General features: G+C 54.7%; 1 protein-coding gene across 1 annotated transcript; it reads right to left on the bottom strand.

Annotated features, from left to right (window-relative positions):
- Window positions 1–1,011: 1,011 nt before the first annotated feature.
- LOC140369890 (uncharacterized) lies at window positions 1,012–20,857 on the bottom strand (the record flags this gene model as incomplete). The annotated part of the gene is made up of 5 exons (XM_072456988.1): window positions 20,713–20,857; window positions 17,511–19,306; window positions 11,135–11,729; window positions 10,133–10,390; window positions 1,012–1,302 (listed from the first exon to the last, which is right to left on the bottom strand). Coding segments are annotated over exons 1-5 (3,085 nt in total), but the record flags the coding sequence as incomplete, so codon positions are not given.
- Between the last annotated feature and the right edge of the window lie 1,877 nt (window positions 20,858–22,734).

Here is a 22,734-nt window from a genome sequence, read left to right as displayed (position 1 = left end):
CCCTCCTTTCACCCCTGTCTCTGGTCTCACCCGTCTCACCCCTCTCACCCGTCTCACCCCTCTCCCTCCTCTCACCCCTGTCTCTCGTCTCACCCGTCTCACCCGTCTCCCTCCTCTCACCCGTCTCACCCGTCTCACCCCTCTCCCTCCTCTCACCCCTGTCTCTCGTCTCACCCGTCTCACCCGTCTCCCTCCTCTCACCCGTCTCACCCGTCTCACCCGTCTCACCCGTCTCACCCCTCTCCCTCCTCTCACCCCTGTCTCTCGTCTCACCCCTCTCCCTCCTCTCACCCGTATCACCCCTCTCCCTCCTTTCACCCCTGTCTCTGGTCTCACCCGTCTCACCCCTCTCACCCGTCTCACCCCTCTCCCTCCTCTCACCCCTGTCTCTCGTCTCATCCGTCTCACCCGTCTCCCTCCTCTCACCCGTATCACCCTTCTCCCTCCTTTCACCCCTGTCCCTGGTCTCACCCGTCTCACCCCTCTCACCCCTCTCCCTCCTCTCACCCGTCTCACCCCTCTCACCCGTATCACCCCTCTCCCTCCTCTCACCCGTCTCACCCCTCTCACCCGTATCACCCCTCTCCCTCCTCTCACCCGTCTCACCCGTCTCACCCCTCTCACCCGTATCACCCCTCTCCCTCCTCTCACCCCTCTCACCCGTATCACCCCTCTCCCTCCTCTCACCCGTCTCACCCCTCTCACCCGTCTCACCCCTCTCCCTCCTCTCACCCGTATCACCCCTCTCCCTCCTCTCACCCGTCTCACCCCTCTCCCTCCTCTCACCCGTATCACCCCTCTCCCTCCTTTCACCCCTGTCTCTGGTCTCACCCGTCTCACCCCTCTCACCCGTCTCACCCCTCTCCCTCCTCTCACCCCTGTCTCTCGTCTCACCCGTCTCACCCGTCTCCCTCCTCTCACCCGTCTCACCCCTCTCCCTCCTCTCACCCCTGTCTCTCGTCTCATCCGTCTCACCCGTCTCCCTCCTCTCACCCGTCTCACCCGTCTCACCCGTCTGAGTTGCGGTGCTGGTCTCGTTGCTCTGTTTTCCCGCTCTGGTCTGGACTCGCAGCTCGTACACTCGTCCCGGGACCAAACCGTCGAATCGCACACGAGTGAGGTCATGGGGGAGGAGCTTCTTATGGTCATGGGGGAGGAGCTTCTTCACCTGAGAGACGGAGCCTGGCGCTGATAACGTGAGCTCGTAACTCTCTACTCCCCCTAGAGGACGCTGCCAGGACGCCTCCAGAGAGTCCGAGCTGCCTTTAGAGTCCAGTGTGAGGCCGGACACTGCACCTGGGACTGGAGCACACACAAGGGTCACACACAGGGGTCACACACAGGGGCCACGCACAAGGGTCACACACAGGGGCCACGCACAGGGGCCACGCACAGGGTCCACACACAGGGTCCACGCACAGGGGCCACGCACAGGGTCCACACACAGGGTCCACACACAGGGTCCACACACAGGGTCACACAGGGCCACGCACAGGGGCCACACACAGGGTCCACACACAGGGCCACGCACAGGGGCCACACACAGGGTCCACACACAGGGTCCACACAGGGCCACACACAGGGTCCACACACAGGGGCCACACACAGGGTCCACACAGGGCCACACACAGGGGCCATGCACAGGGTCCACGCACAGGGGCCACGCACAAGGGTCACACACAGGGGCCACGCACAGGGGCCACGCACAGGGTCCACACACAGGGTCCACACACAGGGGCCACGCACAGGGTCCACACACAGGGTCCACACACAGGGTCCACACACAGGGGCCACACACAAGGGTCACACACAGGGGCCACGCACAGGGGCCACGCACAGGGTCCACACACAGGGCCACACACAGGGGCCACACACAAGGGTCACACACAGGGTCCACACACAGGGTCCACACAGGGCCACACACAGGGGCCACACACAGGGTCCACACACAGGGTCCACACAAGGGTCACACACAGGGGCCACACACAGGGTCCACACAGGGGCCACGCACAGGGTCCACACACAGGGTCCACACAGGGCCACACACAGGGGCCATGCACAGGGTCCACGCACAGGGTCCACACACAGGGTCCACACACAGGGTCCACACAGGGGCCACACACAGGGTCCACACACAGGGTCCACACACAGGGGCCACACACAAGGGTCACACACAAGGGTCACACACAGGGGCCACGCACAGGGGCCACGCACAGGGTCCACACACAGGGCCACACACAGGGGCCACACACAAGGGTCACACACAGGGTCCACACACAGGGTCCACACAGGGCCACACACAGGGGCCACACACAGGGTCCACACACAGGGTCCACACAAGGGTCACACACAGGGGCCACGCACAAGGGTCACACACAGGGGCCACGCACAGGGGCCACGCACAGGGTCCACACACAGGGTCCACACACAGGGTCCACACACAGGGTCCACACAGGGCCACACACAGGGGCCACACACAGGGTCCACACACAGGGTCCACACACAGGGGCCACACACAAGGGTCACACACAGGGGCCACGCACAGGGGCCACGCACAGGGTCCACACACAGGGCCACACACAGGGGCCACACACAAGGGTCACACACAGGGTCCACACACAGGGTCCACACAGGGCCACACACAGGGGCCACACACAGGGTCCACACAAGGGTCACACACAGGGTCCACACAGAGGGCCACGCACAGGGGCCACACACAGGGTCCACACACAGGGTCCACACAGGGCCACACACAGGGTCCACACACAGGGGCCACACACAGGGTCCACACAGGGCCACACACAGGGGCCATGCACAGGGTCCACACACAGGGTCCACACAGGGGCCACACACAGGGTCCACACACAGGGTCCACACACAGGGTCCACACAGGGGCCACACACAGGGTCCACACACAGGGTCCACACACAGGGGCCACACACAAGGGTCACACACAGGGGCCACGCACAGGGGCCACGCACAGGGTCCACACACAGGGCCACACACAGGGGCCACACACAAGGGTCACACACAGGGTCCACACACAGGGTCCACACAGGGCCACACACAGGGGCCACACACAGGGTCCACACACAGGGTCCACACAAGGGTCACACACAGGGGCCACGCACAAGGGCCACGCACAGGGTCCACACACAGGGTCCACACACAGGGTCCACACACAGGGTCCACACAGGGGCCACACACAGGGTCCACACACAGGGTCCACACACAGGGGCCACACACAAGGGTCACACACAGGGGCCACGCACAGGGGCCACGCACAGGGTCCACACACAGGGCCACACACAGGGGCCACACACAAGGGTCACACACAGGGTCCACACACAGGGTCCACACAGGGCCACACACAGGGGCCACACACAGGGTCCACACACAGGGTCCACACAAGGGTCACACACAGGGGCCACGCACAAGGGTCACACACAGGGGCCACGCACAGGGGCCACGCACAGGGTCCACACACAGGGTCCACACACAGGGTCCACACACAGGGTCCACACAGGGCCACACACAGGGGCCATGCACAGGGTCCACGCACAGGGTCCACACACAGGGTCCACACACAGGGTCCACACAGGGGCCACACACAGGGTCCACACACAGGGTCCACACACAGGGGCCACACACAAGGGTCACACACAGGGGCCACGCACAGGGGCCACGCACAGGGTCCACACACAGGGCCACACACAGGGGCCACACACAAGGGTCACACACAGGGTCCACACACAGGGTCCACACAGGGCCACACACAGGGGCCACACACAGGGTCCACACACAGGGTCCACACAAGGGTCACACACAGGGTCCACACACAGGGCCACGCACAGGGGCCACACACAGGGTCCACACACAGGGTCCACACAGGGCCACACACAGGGTCCACACACAGGGGCCACACACAGGGTCCACACAGGGCCACACACAGGGGCCATGCACAGGGTCCACGCACAGGGTCCACACACAGGGTCCACACACAGGGTCCACACAGGGGCCACACACAGGGTCCACACACAGGGTCCACACACAGGGGCCACACACAAGGGTCACACACAGGGGCCACGCACAGGGGCCACGCACAGGGTCCACACACAGGGTCCACACAGGGCCACACACAGGGGCCACACACAGGGTCCACACACAGGGTCCACACAAGGGTCACACACAGGGGCCACGCACAAGGGTCACACACAGGGGCCACGCACAGGGGCCACGCACAGGGTCCACACACAGGGTCCACACACAGGGGCCATGCACAGGGTCCACGCACAGGGTCCACACACAGGGTCCACACACAGGGTCCACACACAGGGTCCACACAGGGGCCACACACAGGGTCCACACACAGGGTCCACACACAGGGTCCACACACAGGGTCCACACAGGGGCCACACACAGGGTCCACACACAGGGTCCACACACAGGGGCCACACACAAGGGTCACACACAGGGGCCACGCACAGGGGCCACGCACAGGGGCCACACACAGGGCCACACACAGGGGCCACACACAAGGGTCACACACAGGGTCCACACACAGGGTCCACACAGGGCCACACACAGGGGCCACACACAGGGTCCACACACAGGGTCCACACAAGGGTCACACACAGGGGCCACGCACAAGGGTCACACACAGGGGCCACGCACAGGGGCCACGCACAGGGTCCACACACAGGGTCCACACACAGGGTCCACACAGGGCCACACACAGGGTCCACACACAGGGGCCACACACAGGGTCCACACACAGGGTCCACACACAGGGTCCACACACAGGGTCCACACACAGGGGCCACACACAGGGTCCACACACAGGGTCCACACAGGGCCACACACAGGGGCCACACACAAGGTCCACACAGGGTCCACACACAGGGTCCACACAGGGCCACGCACAGGGTCCACACACAGGGGCCACACACAGGGTCCACACACAGGGTCCACACAGGGTCCACACAGGGTCCACACAGGGGCCACACAGGGGCCACACACAGGGTCCACACACAGGGTCCACACACAGGGGCCACACACAAGGGTCACACACAGGGGCCACGCACAGGGGCCACGCACAGGGTCCACACACAGGGCCACACACAGGGGCCACACACAAGGGTCACACACAGGGTCCACACACAGGGTCCACACAGGGCCACACACAGGGGCCACACACAGGGTCCACACACAGGGTCCACACAAGGGTCACACACAGGGGCCACGCACAAGGGTCACACACAGGGGCCACGCACAGGGGCCACGCACAGGGTCCACACACAGGGTCCACGCACAGGGGCCACGCACAGGGTCCACACACAGGGTCCACACACAGGGTCCACACACAGGGTCACACAGGGCCACGCACAGGGGCCACACACAGGGTCCACACACAGGGCCACGCACAGGGGCCACACACAGGGTCCACACACAGGGTCCACACAGGGCCACACACAGGGTCCACACACAGGGGCCACACACAGGGTCCACACAGGGCCACACACAGGGGCCATGCACAGGGTCCACGCACAGGGGCCACGCACAAGGGTCACACACAGGGGCCACGCACAGGGGCCACGCACAGGGTCCACACACAGGGTCCACACACAGGGGCCACGCACAGGGTCCACACACAGGGTCCACACACAGGGTCCACACACAGGGGCCACACACAAGGGTCACACACAGGGGCCACGCACAGGGGCCACGCACAGGGTCCACACACAGGGCCACACACAGGGGCCACACACAAGGGTCACACACAGGGTCCACACACAGGGTCCACACAGGGCCACACACAGGGGCCACACACAGGGTCCACACACAGGGTCCACACAAGGGTCACACACAGGGGCCACACACAGGGTCCACACAGGGGCCACGCACAGGGTCCACACACAGGGTCCACACAGGGCCACACACAGGGGCCATGCACAGGGTCCACGCACAGGGTCCACACACAGGGTCCACACACAGGGTCCACACAGGGGCCACACACAGGGTCCACACACAGGGTCCACACACAGGGGCCACACACAAGGGTCACACACAAGGGTCACACACAGGGGCCACGCACAGGGGCCACGCACAGGGTCCACACACAGGGGCCACACACAAGGGTCACACACAAGGGTCACACACAGGGCCACACACAGGGGCCACACACAAGGGTCACACACAGGGTCCACACACAGGGTCCACACAGGGCCACACACAGGGGCCACACACAGGGTCCACACACAGGGTCCACACAAGGGTCACACACAGGGGCCACGCACAAGGGTCACACACAGGGGCCACGCACAGGGGCCACGCACAGGGTCCACACACAGGGTCCACACACAGGGTCCACACACAGGGTCCACACAGGGCCACACACAGGGGCCACACACAGGGTCCACACACAGGGTCCACACACAGGGGCCACACACAAGGGTCACACACAGGGGCCACGCACAGGGGCCACGCACAGGGTCCACACACAGGGCCACACACAGGGGCCACACACAAGGGTCACACACAGGGTCCACACACAGGGTCCACACAGGGCCACACACAGGGGCCACACACAGGGTCCACACAAGGGTCACACACAGGGTCCACACAGAGGGCCACGCACAGGGGCCACACACAGGGTCCACACACAGGGTCCACACAGGGCCACACACAGGGTCCACACACAGGGGCCACACACAGGGTCCACACAGGGCCACACACAGGGGCCATGCACAGGGTCCACACACAGGGTCCACACAGGGGCCACACACAGGGTCCACACACAGGGTCCACACACAGGGTCCACACAGGGGCCACACACAGGGTCCACACACAGGGTCCACACACAGGGGCCACACACAAGGGTCACACACAGGGGCCACGCACAGGGGCCACGCACAGGGTCCACACACAGGGCCACACACAGGGGCCACACACAAGGGTCACACACAGGGTCCACACACAGGGTCCACACAGGGCCACACACAGGGGCCACACACAGGGTCCACACACAGGGTCCACACAAGGGTCACACACAGGGGCCACGCACAAGGGCCACGCACAGGGTCCACACACAGGGTCCACACACAGGGTCCACACACAGGGTCCACACAGGGGCCACACACAGGGTCCACACACAGGGTCCACACACAGGGGCCACACACAAGGGTCACACACAGGGGCCACGCACAGGGGCCACGCACAGGGTCCACACACAGGGCCACACACAGGGGCCACACACAAGGGTCACACACAGGGTCCACACACAGGGTCCACACAGGGCCACACACAGGGGCCACACACAGGGTCCACACACAGGGTCCACACAAGGGTCACACACAGGGGCCACGCACAAGGGTCACACACAGGGGCCACGCACAGGGGCCACGCACAGGGTCCACACACAGGGTCCACACACAGGGTCCACACACAGGGTCCACACAGGGCCACACACAGGGGCCATGCACAGGGTCCACGCACAGGGTCCACACACAGGGTCCACACACAGGGTCCACACAGGGGCCACACACAGGGTCCACACACAGGGTCCACACACAGGGGCCACACACAAGGGTCACACACAGGGGCCACGCACAGGGGCCACACACAGGGTCCACACACAGGGTCCACACAGGGCCACACACAGGGTCCACACACAGGGGCCACACACAGGGTCCACACAGGGCCACACACAGGGGCCATGCACAGGGTCCACGCACAGGGTCCACACACAGGGTCCACACACAGGGTCCACACAGGGGCCACACACAGGGTCCACACACAGGGTCCACACACAGGGGCCACACACAAGGGTCACACACAGGGGCCACGCACAGGGGCCACGCACAGGGTCCACACACAGGGTCCACACAGGGCCACACACAGGGGCCACACACAGGGTCCACACACAGGGTCCACACAGGGCCACACACAGGGGCCACACACAGGGTCCACACACAGGGTCCACACAAGGGTCACACACAGGGGCCACGCACAAGGGTCACACACAGGGGCCACGCACAGGGGCCACGCACAGGGTCCACACACAGGGTCCACACACAGGGTCCACACACAGGGTCCACACAGGGCCACACACAGGGGCCATGCACAGGGTCCACGCACAGGGTCCACACACAGGGTCCACACACAGGGTCCACACACAGGGTCCACACAGGGGCCACACACAGGGTCCACACACAGGGTCCACACACAGGGGCCACACACAAGGGTCACACACAGGGGCCACGCACAGGGGCCACGCACAGGGGCCACACACAGGGCCACACACAGGGGCCACACACAAGGGTCACACACAGGGTCCACACACAGGGTCCACACAGGGCCACACACAGGGGCCACACACAGGGTCCACACACAGGGTCCACACAAGGGTCACACACAGGGGCCACGCACAAGGGTCACACACAGGGGCCACGCACAGGGGCCACGCACAGGGTCCACACACAGGGTCCACACACAGGGTCCACACAGGGCCACACACAGGGTCCACACACAGGGGCCACACACAGGGTCCACACACAGGGTCCACACACAGGGTCCACACACAGGGTCCACACACAGGGGCCACACACAGGGTCCACACACAGGGTCCACACAGGGCCACACACAGGGGCCACACACAAGGTCCACACAGGGTCCACACACAGGGTCCACACAGGGCCACGCACAGGGTCCACACACAGGGGCCACACACAGGGTCCACACACAGGGTCCACACAGGGTCCACACAGGGTCCACACAGGGGCCACACAGGGGCCACACACAGGGTCCACACACAGGGTCCACACACAGGGGCCACACACAAGGGTCACACACAGGGGCCACGCACAGGGGCCACGCACAGGGTCCACACACAGGGCCACACACAGGGGCCACACACAAGGGTCACACACAGGGTCCACACACAGGGTCCACACAGGGCCACACACAGGGGCCACACACAGGGTCCACACACAGGGTCCACACAAGGGTCACACACAGGGGCCACGCACAAGGGTCACACACAGGGGCCACGCACAGGGGCCACGCACAGGGTCCACACACAGGGTCCACACACAGGGTCCACACAGGGGCCACACAGGGGCCACACACAGGGTCCACACACAGGGTCCACACACAGGGGCCACACACAAGGGTCACACACAGGGGCCACGCACAGGGGCCACGCACAGGGTCCACACACAGGGCCACACACAGGGGCCACACACAAGGGTCACACACAGGGTCCACACACAGGGTCCACACAGGGCCACACACAGGGGCCACACACAGGGTCCACACACAGGGTCCACACAAGGGTCACACACAGGGGCCACGCACAAGGGTCACACACAGGGGCCACGCACAGGGGCCACGCACAGGGTCCACACACAGGGTCCACACACAGGGTCCACACAGGGCCACACACAGGGTCCACACACAGGGTCCACACACAGGGGCCACACACAGGGTCCACACACAGGGTCCACACACAGGGTCCACACACAGGGTCCACACACAGGGTCCACACAGGGTCCACACACAGGGTCCACACAGGGTCCACACACAGGGTCCACACAGGGCCATGCACAGGGGCCACACACAGGGTCCACACAGGGTTCACACAGGGTCCACACAGGGTCCACACAGGGTCCACACAGGGTCCACACAGGGGCCACACAGGGGCCACACAGGGGCCACACAGGGCCACGCACAGGGTCCACACACAGGGTCCACACAGGGTCCACACAGGGGCCATACACAGGGCCACACAGGGTCCACACACAGGGCCACGCACAGGGGCCACACACAGGGTCCACACACAGGGTCCACACACAGGGGCCACACACAGGGGCCACACACAGGGGCCACACACAGGGGCCACACACAGGGTCCACACACAGGGTCCACACACAGGGCACAGGGTCCACACAGGGCCACACACAGGGTCCACACACAGGGTCCACACACAGGGTCCACACACAGGGTCCACACAGGGCCACACACAGGGGCCACACACAGGGTCCACACACAGGGTCCACACACAGGGGCCACACACAGGGTCCACACACAGGGTCCCCACAGGGGTCACACACTGAGGTTAAAGGTTCTTGTGTACCTGTGCTGGCCCGTGCGCTGACCGCCGTGCTCCGACCTCCGCTCTGGGCCCTCACCGTCACCTCGTACTCGGTCCCGGGCAGCAGCTCGGTCAGCTCCGCCCTGGACTCACCGCCGGACACAGACACGCTTCTCGAAACCTGCTCCGGGTCCAAAACTGTGACTAAAACCGAGTCGGCTCGACCTGGACCGAGCCGCCAGGACACGGAGAGGCTGCGTGAGGACGGCGCCACCTGCAGGCCGCTGACGGGAGACGGGGCTGAGGGGACAGAGACAGAACATTATCAAGGACATCTGAATGAACTAATAAGACCTCGTTCATCGTCCAGGAGCGGCTCATAAGGTTAAAGGTCATCAAACAGTCACAAACGAGTGCATCATGACGGAAGACACTCAAACTCTGGTTTACAATCAGCTGTGCATGTTCACCTGAAGAGGTCGTGAAGGAGGTGAAGGAGGCCATTTTTGTTCAAACTGAAAACCTTCTTCAAACAGGAAATGCAGTACAAATAATAACAAACAACAAGATAATTTAGACTGAAAAAAAGTATAAAATCTTCCAAATATGTTGTTTACAAGTTTAATTCTGGTTTAGTAGTTTAGACGTGCTTTGGTCTGACTTTAGCTCTGATTCTGCTTCTGTATCTGGTCCTGGTTTAATCCTGGTTCAGTAAAAACATGATCATAGAAACATATCTAGTGCTGGGGATATTTAGTGTGACGAGCCCCTCGGAGCCACATCAAGTTGAATCTCCCTGTTCTCCGCCCTGTAGTGGTGAGAAACGTCTGCAGCCACAGCTGCCCTGGGGCACACTGAGGGTCTGGTCCTGCTCTGAGCTCCATATTAACACCAGTTTGTTTAGATCCACTGCTGGTCTAAACAGCCCAGACCAGGAACAAGGACAAATGTTCATTTAAGAGTAAAAACTGACCCAAGGTAAAGTAAAATTCATATGAACTAAAAACCAAAGAGTAAAATATTTCAGTCCAAACTGTTACTCACCGGTCTGAAGTTCTCCTCGACTTCTCCCTCCATCTTTCCCCGACACAACAGTCAGATTGTACCGTGTCCCCGGCTCCAGCCCAGTGACGAGGCAGCGGTACCGGGCTCCAGGGGCTCCAGGGTCTCCAGAGGCTCCTCCAGAGGCTCCTCCAGAGGCTCCTCCAGAGGCTCCTCCAGAGGCTCCTACAGAGGCTCCTCCAGAGGCTCCTCCAGAGGCTCCTCCAGAGGCTCCTACAGAGGCTCCTCCAGAGGCTCCTCCAGAGGCTCCTACAGAGGCTCCTCCAGAGGCTCCTCCAGAAGCTCCTCCAGAGGCTCCTACAGAGGCTCCTCCAGAGGCTCCTCCAGAGGCTCCTCCAGAGGCTCCTCCAGAGGCTCCTCCAGAGGCCTCAGAGCCCAGGGCGAGCTGGGTGAAGCCTGGGTCCAGCTCACATCTCTGCCCTCGGCGTTGATCCAGCTCTGGTTGGTCTTCTGCGCTGACGAACACGGTGAAGTTACAGAGAACGGCCTGGACCTGGACCAGGACCAGGGCGGACTCGGACCGGCTGTAGACCACCGAGATGTTTGAGGAGCAGGGCGCGGCTTCTGCGGTCGGGATCTGGAATCACAGTGACACAGGCTTCAGTCACAGTGAAGAAAGAACTCTTTGAGTGGAAAGTCTGTCACCAGCGTTTGTGCGAGAACCAGAAAGAACCTGCTCCAAGACTCAAACAACTGGATCTTTACACGATGTTTGGAGCAGGTCATACCAGAGCTTCATTGGTTTTACCATGTTCTGTTGACTTAAACCTTTGATTAAACTGAAGGAAAACCAGCTCCGTGTTTTACAGGTGTCGATGTCGCCCCAGAACAGAAAGACAAAGCAGGTGGAGCGTTTCAGCATATCTGAGGATCACGAAACATCCCTCAAACAAACTGAACTCTGAAGAAGAAGAAATCCGGCCTCGAACGACAAACGAAGCAGCTGATGAATCCAAGAGTCTTCGGTTTGAGTCCCACTGGTCACTCCTGTCCAGTCCCTCAGGAGACACGCCAAGGTCCAGAGAAAGAGTTCATTTGAACACGATTAAACGATCATTTCTATGGAACTTTTAGACTTTTGAAACACATTTGAACCAGAAAACGGTGAAACTCTGTGACTGAAGCTTCAGAGAGAGGGAATATCCTTCAACATTTTGGTTTGTCGCTGTATTTGTTATAAAAGGTCTTTTCGTGTGTTTTAGAGTCAGTTTAGTCCAGAAAAACAGCAACTTTAGAGAAATACAACTACGATTGTTTTATAGAGTAACGATTGGTTGATTCATCTTTGCAGCTCTGTATAAGTCATTACAAATAGAATGATTAAAAACGTTGAGCAAAGTTGAGCCCTGGACTTTGAATTCTGCGTCAAAAAAACCTCGGTTCAGTTTAAAAATCTCCAAAGACGAGGTTCAAAAACAGTTCAATCCTGGAAAGTCTGAAACTGTCTTTTCCAGTGTTTTCATCCACACCAAGTTCAAAGAATGTTCATTTCAAGTCAACTTCTAACTGACATTACACCGTTACGATTGACTTCTTCGGTTGAAAAAGCTTCATCTTCAACTCCTCTTCAGTCCTTCAAGCTCAAAAACTGTCAGACGTTTTGATTATTGGCTCCACACACGATTATAACGTCCTCAGTGTCAAAATCTCTGTCCTTTTGGCTCAAAATCAGTCGCAGATCGTGGTTCTTTCCGTGTATTTTCCGCACTTATTCCAGAAGTGGAGTCCCGAGCCGCCGGAGCCTCTTCTCCTCGCCACGCCCTTTCCTTCCTCTGAGTGAAGAGACCTCACAATCTCCAGGTCAAAACAAAGCATGGTTTTCAGTGAGAGCGCCCCCCACAGGAGAGAAATGATTGAAGAGAGTTCATGACTCAGACAAAGCAGTAATTACATCCAAATGAATGTAACTGTGCATCATTTAGTTTATTTGTATGAAAAACCCATTTGTCTCCACTGTAGGTCAGTATATGTCACGTACACTGTAGGTCAGTATATGTCACGTACACTGTAGGTCAGTATATGTCACGTACACTGTAGGTCAGTATATGTCACGTACACTGTAGGTCAGTATATGTCACGTACACTGTAGGTCAGTATATGTCACGTACACTGTAGGTCAGTATATGTCACGTACACTGTAGGTCAGTATATGTCACCTACACTGTAGGTCAGTATATGTCACGTACACTGTAGGTCAGTATATGTCACGTACACTGTAGGTCAGTATATATCACGTACACTGTAGGTCAGTATATGTCACCTACACTGTAGGTCAGTATATGTCACGTACACTGTAGGTCAGTATATGTCACGTACACTGTAGGTCAGTATATATCACGTACACTGTAGGTCAGTATATGTCACGTACACTGTAGGTCAGTATATATCACCTACACTGTAGGTCAGTATATGTCACGTACACTGTAGGTCAGTATATGTCACGTACACTGTAGGTCAGTATATGTCACGTACACTGTAGGTCAGTATATGTCACGTACACTGTAGGTCAGTATATGTCACGTACACTGTAGGTCAGTATATGTCACGTACACTGTAGGTCAGTATATGTCACCTACACTGTAGGTCAGTATATGTCACCTACACTGTAGGTCAGTATATGTCACGTACACTGTAGGTCAGTATATGTCACGTACACTGTAGGTCAGTATATATCACGTACACTGTAGGTCAGTATATGTCACCTACACTGTAGGTCAGTATATGTCACGTACACTGTAGGTCAGTATATGTCACGTACACTGTAGGTCAGTATATGTCACGTACACTGTAGGTCAGTATATGTCACCTACACTGTAGGTCAGTATATGTCACCTACACTGTAGGTCAGTATATATCACCTACACTGTAGGTCAGTATATGTCACGTACACTGTAGGTCAGTATATATCACCTACACTGTAGGTCAGTATATATCACCTACACTGTAGGTCAGTATATGTCACGTACACTGTAGGTCAGTATATGTCACGTACACTGTAGGTCAGTATATGTCACGTACACTGTAGGTCAGTATATGTCACCTACACTGTAGGTCAGTATATGTCACGTACACTGTAGGTCAGTATATGTCACCTACACTGTAGGTCAGTATATGTCACGTACACTGTAGGTCAGTATATATCACCTACACTGTAGGTCAGTATATGTCACGTACACTGTAGGTCAGTATATGTCACGTACACTGTAGGTCAGTATATGTCACGTACACTGTAGGTCAGTATATGTCACGTACACTGTAGGTCAGTATATGTCACGTACACTGTAGGTCAGTATATGTCACCTACACTGTAGGTCAGTATATATCACCTACACTGTAGGTCAGTATATGTCACCTACACTGTAGGTCAGTATATGTCACGTACACTGTAGGTCAGTATATGTCACGTACACTGTAGGTCAGTATATATCACCTACACTGTAGGTCAGTATATGTCACGTACACTGTAGGTCAGTATATGTCACGTACACTGTAGGTCAGTATATATCACCTACACTGTAGGTCAGTATATGTCACGTACACTGTAGGTCAGTATATGTCACGTACACTGTAGGTCAGTATATGTCACGTACACTGTAGGTCAGTATATGTCACGTACACTGTAGGTCAGTATATGTCACGTACACTGTAGGTCAGTATATGTCACGTACACTGTAGGTCAGTATATATCACCTACACTGTAGGTCAGTATATATCACCTACACTGTAGGTCAGTATATATCACCTACACTGTAGGTCAGTATATGTCACGTACACTGTAGGTCAGTATATGTCACGTACACTGTAGGTCAGTATATGTCACGTACACTGTAGGTCAGTATATGTCACGTACACTGTAGGTCAGTATATATCACCTACACTGTAGGTCAGTATATGTCACGTACACTGTAGGTCAGTATATGTCACCTACACTGTAGGTCAGTATATGTCACGTACACTGTAGGTCAGTATATGTCACGTACACTGTAGGTCAGTATATATCACCTACACTGTAGGTCAGTATATGTCACGTACACTGTAGGTCAGTATATGTCACGTACACTGTAGGTCAGTATATATCACCTACACTGTAGGTCAGTATATGTCACGTACACTGTGGGTCAGTATATGTCACGTACACTGTAGGTCAGTATATGTCACGTACACTGTAGGTCAGTATATGTCACGTACACTGTAGGTCAGTATATGTCACGTACACTGTAGGTCAGTATATGTCACGTACACTGTAGGTCAGTATATATCACCTACACTGTAGGTCAGTATATATCACGTACACTGTAGGTCAGTATATGTCACGTACACTGTAGGTCAGTATATGTCACGTACACTGTAGGTCAGTATATGTCACGTACACTGTAGGTCAGTATATGTCACGTACACTGTAGGTCAGTATATGTCACGTACACTGTAGGTCAGTATATGTCACGTACACTGTAGGTCAGTATATGTCACGTACACTGTAGGTCAGTATATATCACCTACACTGTAGGTCAGTATATGTCACGTACACTGTAGGTCAGTATATGTCACGTACACTGTAGGTCACTATATGTCACGTACACTGTAGGTCAGTATATATCACCTACACTGTAGGTCAGTATATATCACCTACACTGTAGGTCAGTATATATCACCTACACTGTAGGTCAGTATATGTCACGTACACTGTAGGTCAGTATATGTCACGTACACTGTAGGTCAGTATATGTCACGTACACTGTAGGTCAGTATATGTCACGTACACTGTAGGTCAGTATATGTCACGTACACTGTAGGTCAGTATATGTCACGTACACTGTAGGTCAGTATATGTCACGTACACTGTAGGTCAGTATATATCACCTACACTGTAGGTCAGTATATGTCACGTACACTGTAGGTCAGTATATGTCACCTACACTGTAGGTCAGTATATGTCACGTACACTGTAGGTCAGTATATGTCACGTACACTGTAGTTTAGACTGGGAGAAGATAATGATAATTGGGGGTTTCAATGTCCACGTGAATATGAGTAATGACTTCAGCGCATGGCATTAGCTTTGGTTTGAATGTAAATAAACCAACTCTCAGTCACAAGCAAACTCTGGCTCGTGTTCTAACAGATGGAAGAGAGATTAGTGACTTAATTGTCTTCCTAAGAACTCTATAACCTTCAAAGCTCACTTATCCCTGCATTTGTAACGTCTAGAAAAGCTCCCTAAAAAGCTTTCAACTGGTTCAAAATGCAGCAGTAAGATTACTAACAGGAACTAAAAGAAGAGAGCACATTACGCCGGTGCTGGAGTCTCTTCACTGGCTCCTGTCCTGTTTAGAATCACATTTAAACTCCTCCTCCTGACTTACAAAGCCATAAATGACATGGCCCCTCCCACCTCAAAGATGCTATAGAACCATATCATCCAATCAGAGCTCTTCACTCTCTAAATGCTGGTCCCAAGAGTCTCTAAAAGCACAGTAGGAGGTAGAGCCTTCTGGTGGTCCCAAGAGTCTCTAAAAGCACAGTAGGAGGTAGAGCCTTCTGGTGGTGCCAAGAGTCTCTAAAAGCACAGTAGGAGGTAGAGCTCCTGTCCATGTTAAAGAGGCGACACAGTCTCTTCATTTAAGTCCAGGATTAAAATGTTCCTCTTTGAAATGACTTATGTTCAGGCCAGTGAGGAACAGAAATATAAAGGTACAGTTTCAGCTCCACTGCCCAAGCAGCAACTCTGGGGGAAGTATGGCAGCTTGAGCACTATCCTCTGATAAACACTACTTATTCTATCATTCTATATTTAATATTTGAGTTCTGTGTCTGTTCACTGCTTGTCACATGTGTCGCTCCTTCTTCCTCTCAGAGCTTCTGTTTCAGACTCTGCTGATGATGACCTGGAGATCCAGATGTTCTTCCTCTGCCTGAGGAACGCTCTCAACTCTAAATGAACCTCCCTCTCTCCTCCTGATGCTTCTGTCTGTGGGAGGAGGATCTCTCCTTCTCTCAGGTTCTCCTCTAGGTTTCTACTTTCTCCCAAAGGGGTTTGTAGTTTTTCCTGTAGAAGGAGGGGCTAAGGGCAGGGGGCGCTCTGGGACATTATCCAGTGTGTCATTTCCTAATCTGCTTCTCCATTTTACTGTCGCCCTTCAAGGAAACTGCTGTCGTCATTTTGTTACAAAATGAATATTTTTCTTTTTACTACAAATGTTTAAATGATTGTGTCGTTTCTCCAGGTTTTCATTGCATAAACTCTGCAGTGTCTGGCCTTAATGCCACACGCTGGAACATTCCGAGCAAAGCAACAACATCTCCAAGCGGAAGTCACATACTTCACCTTAACACGCCGCAGGTCTACATTTGTACTCACAGGAGGCGCTGTTGTCGTTGCTACCGCCGCGGTAGCCACCATCGTAGCCTCCGTCGTAGCCGCCAACGTAGCCGCTGTCGTAGCCACCGTCGTAGCCGCCATCTTTGTAGTTTTTCGCCCTTCTGCCGTGGTGGTAGCTTCAGCCGCGCTCGTCGTCATGGATACAGCTGTCGTGGCTCTGGCTGAAGGTCTTATCGTTGTTGTGAAGCTTGTTGATGCCACAGGAGCTGAAGAAGAGGACGGAACTGCAGCCGGTTTGTTTGTGATTGTTGGCGTGTTTTTCAGATCTGTGGCTGTGAAAGTTGGATTGGTCGTTCCTTCAGTCGAACTCGTCGCTCCGTTTGTGAATCCCGCTCTGACCGTCGCTTCATCGCTCTCAGAACCGGATGTGTCAAACTTTGAAGTCAGTTCGATTCTGGCAGAAGATTTAAAATAATCCGGCGTTTGCGTCGTCCAATCGCCGCTGACGCTTCTGTCGCTTTGTTCATTTGAAAAAACGCTAAACTCAGCGATGTCCGTGCTACTTGCGATTCCGTCTGTGGAAGTAAACGTCATTTCCGTTTCGTTTTCCAAAGTTGAAGTTTGAAATTTAACCGAACTAAGAATTTCTGTTGTTTCAAAGTCAATTTTAGGCGTTTGTTTGTTCAAAAAAGTGGTCATTTCTGTTCCGTTTGCCGCGTATGTGCTTCTGTCGGATTCAAAGTCAGTAGTTAAAGTGCTGGAAAAGCGTTCGCTGTTCACGGCGGCTTCTGGGTCAAAGCCGGTCGCATTCTCGATTGTGACTTTTGACGTAACGGCAGAAGAATTGAGAGAAACGTCTGTGTTTTCGACAAAATCCGCGGCAGATGTGAAAAAGTTGGACTCAGTTGAAGCGTTCGAGGCCGTTCTCCACTCAAAGCTCCTGAACGTGTCCACTTCAGAAGAACGTTCTGAAAAAGAAGGAGAAGTTGTAGATCCAAAATGTCCGTCGTCGTCGGTGGAAGCAGGAAGTCCAGCGGTGGAAGCGGGAAGTCCGGCGGTGGAAGCGGGAAGTCCGGCGGTGGAAGCGGGAAGTCCGGCGGTGGAAGCGGGAAGTCCGGCGGTGGAAGCGGGAAGTCCGGCGGTGGAAGCGGGAAGTCCGGCGGTGGAAGCGGGAAGTGCGGCGGTGGAAGCAGGAAGTTTGTCGGTGGAAGCAGGAAGTCCGGCGGTGGAGGCGGGAAGTCCGGCGGTGGAAGCGGGAAGTCCGGCGGTGGAAGCGGGAAGTCCGGCGGTGGAAGCGGGAAGTCCGGCGGTGGAAGCGGGAAGTCCGGCGGTGGAAGCGGGAAGTGCGGTGGTGGAAGCGGGAAGTGCGGCGGTGGAAGCGGGAAGTGCGGCGGTGGTGGAAGCAGGAAGTCCGTCGTCGGTGGAAGCAGGAAGTCCGGCAGTGGAAGCAGGAAGTCCGTCGTCGGTGGAAGCAGGAAGTCCGTCGTCGGTGGAAGCAGGAATTCCGGCAGTGGAAGCAGGAAGTCCAGCGGTGGAAGCAGGAAGTCCGGCAGTGGTGGAAGCAGGAAGTCCGTCGTCAGTAGAAGCAGGAAGTCCGGCAGTGGAAGCAGGAAGTCCGGCGGCGGTGGACGCAGGAAGTCCAGCGGTGGAAGCAGGAAGTCCAGCGGTGGAAGCAGGAAGTCCGGCGTCTTCTCCTTTCGTTCCCGTCGTTTGTGGGGATTTGGTGGGTTTTCCCGTTGTGTCGCGCGACGTTTGGTTGAGATGTCGGTTCAGATTCGGTGCAGAGAAGTCGTGTTCGCTGGAGGAAAGATCCGGCTGCCGAGTGGACCACGAGTCTGGAAGAAACATCAGAGGAAGTTGTGACGTTCCTGAGCAGATGCAGCTTAAGATCGCTTTATTCCCTTTATGATGAAACTGAACAATCATAAAACGAACTAACAAAGAGTTTTCAGTCAAATGGACCATTGTGGGAGGAGTCAGTGTGTCTCCAAACATTTCACCAGTTTTTACTTTAAAACAAGATCCTAAATCAAAACTCAACAAAGTGTCAGTTTTACTCACATTATGATCATTATTAAGACTTTTTAAATGATGTTTTGGTCCTAAAGGCTTTACATTATATTGTCTTTATGTGACAGTGTGACATGGGGATGAGACTGTGGAAGGACACGCAGCACATGTGCCGTCCACTTCACCACGAGCGGCACAAACACAACATGTTGATCTTAGTGTTTAATATGAGCTTTTTTTTAACTGTAATAATTACACATGAATCTAAAAGAGTTTAATGAGTTTAATCTTTTAGACGAGACAAAAAAACTAAAAAACAAAAATCAAAAGCTGATTGACAAAAGTTTATGAAGTTTAAGTCTTGTTTTTTGACCCGAACGAACGAAACAAGTTTGAATTTGAAAAAATATATGATCCGAACGTGAAAAAAAACATTCAAACTTGAAAATCTAAACGTGAAACCAAAAAACAACATCAGAAACTGTCACTTCACGTCGTTCCTCATTGTTCACAGTTTAACGTGGAATATTTAAATTTATCCCAGTTTCACAAATGACAATAACAACAAATAAACAAACACTGGATTTTGGTCAAAAACTGAACATTAATAATGAAAGAGAAAGAACTCACGGACGGAACTGAAGGTCGCCAGCAGCAGAACCAGGAACCAGGGAGTTCCCATGATTCACAGCCGAGCTCAGATCCAAACCCGGACCGGACCCGGAGAGAACCAGGACCAAACCAGGTCTAAACCAGGTCCAAACCAGGACTGAACCAGGACTAAACCAGGTCTAAGCAGGTCTAAACCAGGACGGTTGCAGGACGGTTCCAGGTCTCTGTCTGTGAAGTGCGAGGGATGTCCTCCGTGTGCAGCAGATTGGCAGGAAGCTGGACTCACTTGTGTTTCCTGTTCCATTGTTTCGCTTCAGTCCAGAGTCTGAACCAGGAACTGCTCGGAAATACCTCCAGAAACCAGATGTCCACAAGAGTCAGGACAAGGAGGCGTTACAGTAAGACGCGGAGAACAAGAGCTTCAGCAGATGACAACAACAACAACAACAACAACAACAACAACAACAACAACAACAGTCAAATGAAAGTATTTAAAATAACCTGTGAACATGTCCTGGGGGTGTGGCCTCCTGGACCTTTTCCACATTTTGTCACATAAATTTACACTTAAATTAAAGCCGCAAGCAGCGTTAAAGGCCCTCGCCCTGGCAGAAACCACCCGTCCTCACCACCGCTCCTGCCACCAACGCCCCTGCCACCGCCGCCCCTGCCACCGCCGCCCCTGCCATCGCCGCCCCTGCCACCGCCGCCCCTGCCACCGCCGCCCCTGCCACTGCCGCCCCTGCCATCGCCGCCCCTGCCATCGCCTCGACAGCACGATTCAGGTTTGCTCTGAGCAATAGCGTGACATTTTTTTATAATTTCATTTTTTCCATTTGTCTCATGTCTGTCCCTCTCTCAGTCCAGTCCTTGATCGTTGGTGAGGTTTGTGTCCATTTCTTTGTGATGCTCTTCTTCCATGTACTGTGTCCACTGCAGGAGTTCATAGTAGTAAAGTTCAGGGGTAAATGCTGTATCAGTGGCAGAGCGTCTTCACTCACACATTTGTGATTGACAGGACAGTCCCAGGTCATGTGACAGTAGTTCACCTCCTGGTGGCGCTGTTTCTACAACAGTTGCATTTCCCTGTGAAGAATGAGACCTTTGACCTTTGACCTGGAGTTATGAAGAAACATGACACATTTTCCCGCTCTTCATCTGTCAAAACAAGATGAGCTTCTCTTTCCATTTGTGTTTCATATATTTAGTATTTGTCCAGATTAGAAATGCAACGACATCATTTAGATTATTCCTCTTGAAAGTTCTGCTTCATAAGCCTTGATAAACATCTCATTTGTAAAAAACGATAAAAGTCCAAGCTTTTCCAAGCTAAAAGGTTTTTTTAACTATTAAATGATTCAGTCTAAAAGATCATTTCCTGTGAAGTCAGATCGTTACTTTCTCTTAGAACTTCTCTTTGTGGTTTTACTCCAGCAATGTGACTTTTTCTTTCAGATCATTTCACTTTTTCTCCCTTTGTTTATTTTTTGCCAAAACAATGGCTGTAATTTCCCCTCTCAAAAGTGCTTTAGAAGCGTCCCATAGGACGTGGGGGACGTGGGGGACGTGGGGGACGTCTCACCATGTCATTCTCAAGCAGAAAAGTCTTAATGTCGTTTGACATTTTTCGTGAATCAGACTGAACCTCCAAAGTGTGTTTTTAATCTTCCCGTCGACTCTGGACTCAGACTCGAAACCCTGATCTTCACTTCCTGTTCACGGGTGCAGCTTCCTCTCCCGCCACTCGGAGTGTGGAGCTAACGAGGGGTCAAAGGTGAAGGACACAGTGCTGTCCACACCAGCACGGTCACTGTGGTTTATGGTCCAGGATGAGGAAGGGAGGAGGCTCTTCCACCACAGAAACAGGAAGTGAGACGAGAAGACAGACGAGACAGACGAGAAGACAGACGAGAAGACAGACGAGACAGACGAGAAGACAGAAGAGGAGACAGACGAGACAGACGAGAAGACAGACGAGACAGACGAGAAGACAGACGAGACAGACGAGAAGACAGACGAGACAGACGAGACAGACGAGAAGACAGACGAGACAGACGAGACGACAGAAGAGGAGACAGACGAGACAGACGAGAAGACAGACGAGACAGACGAGAAGACAGACGAGACAGACGAGAAGACAGACGAGACAGACGAGAAGACAGAAGAGGAGACAGAGGAGACAGACGAGACAGACGAGAAGACAGACGAGACAGACAAGAAGACAGAAGAGGAGACAGACGAGACAGACGAGAAGACAGACAAGACAGACAAGAAGACAGATGAGACAGACGAGAAGACAGACGAGACAGACGAGAAGACAGACGAGACAGACGAGAAGACAGACGAGACAGAAGAGAAGACAGATGAGACAGACGAGAAGACAGACGAGACAGACGAGAAGACAGACGAGACAGACGAGAAGACAGAAGAGGAGACAGAGGAGACAGACGAGACAGACGAGAAGACAGACGAGACAGACAAGAAGACAGAAGAGGAGACAGACGAGACAGACGAGAAGACAGACAAGACAGACAAGAAGACAGATGAGACAGACGAGAAGACAGACGAGACAGACGAGAAGACAGACGAGACAGACAAGAAGACAGACGAGACAGACGAGAAGACAGAAGAGGAGACAGAC

Source organism: Eucyclogobius newberryi, unplaced genomic scaffold (genome assembly GCF_026437365.1).
Source record: "Eucyclogobius newberryi isolate DKJ021-1_F unplaced genomic scaffold, fEucNew1.0.hap1 SCAF_203, whole genome shotgun sequence".
NCBI classification, from domain to species: Eukaryota; Metazoa; Chordata; class Actinopteri; order Gobiiformes; family Gobiidae; genus Eucyclogobius; species Eucyclogobius newberryi.
This window is presented reverse-complemented; position numbering and strand designations above follow the sequence as displayed.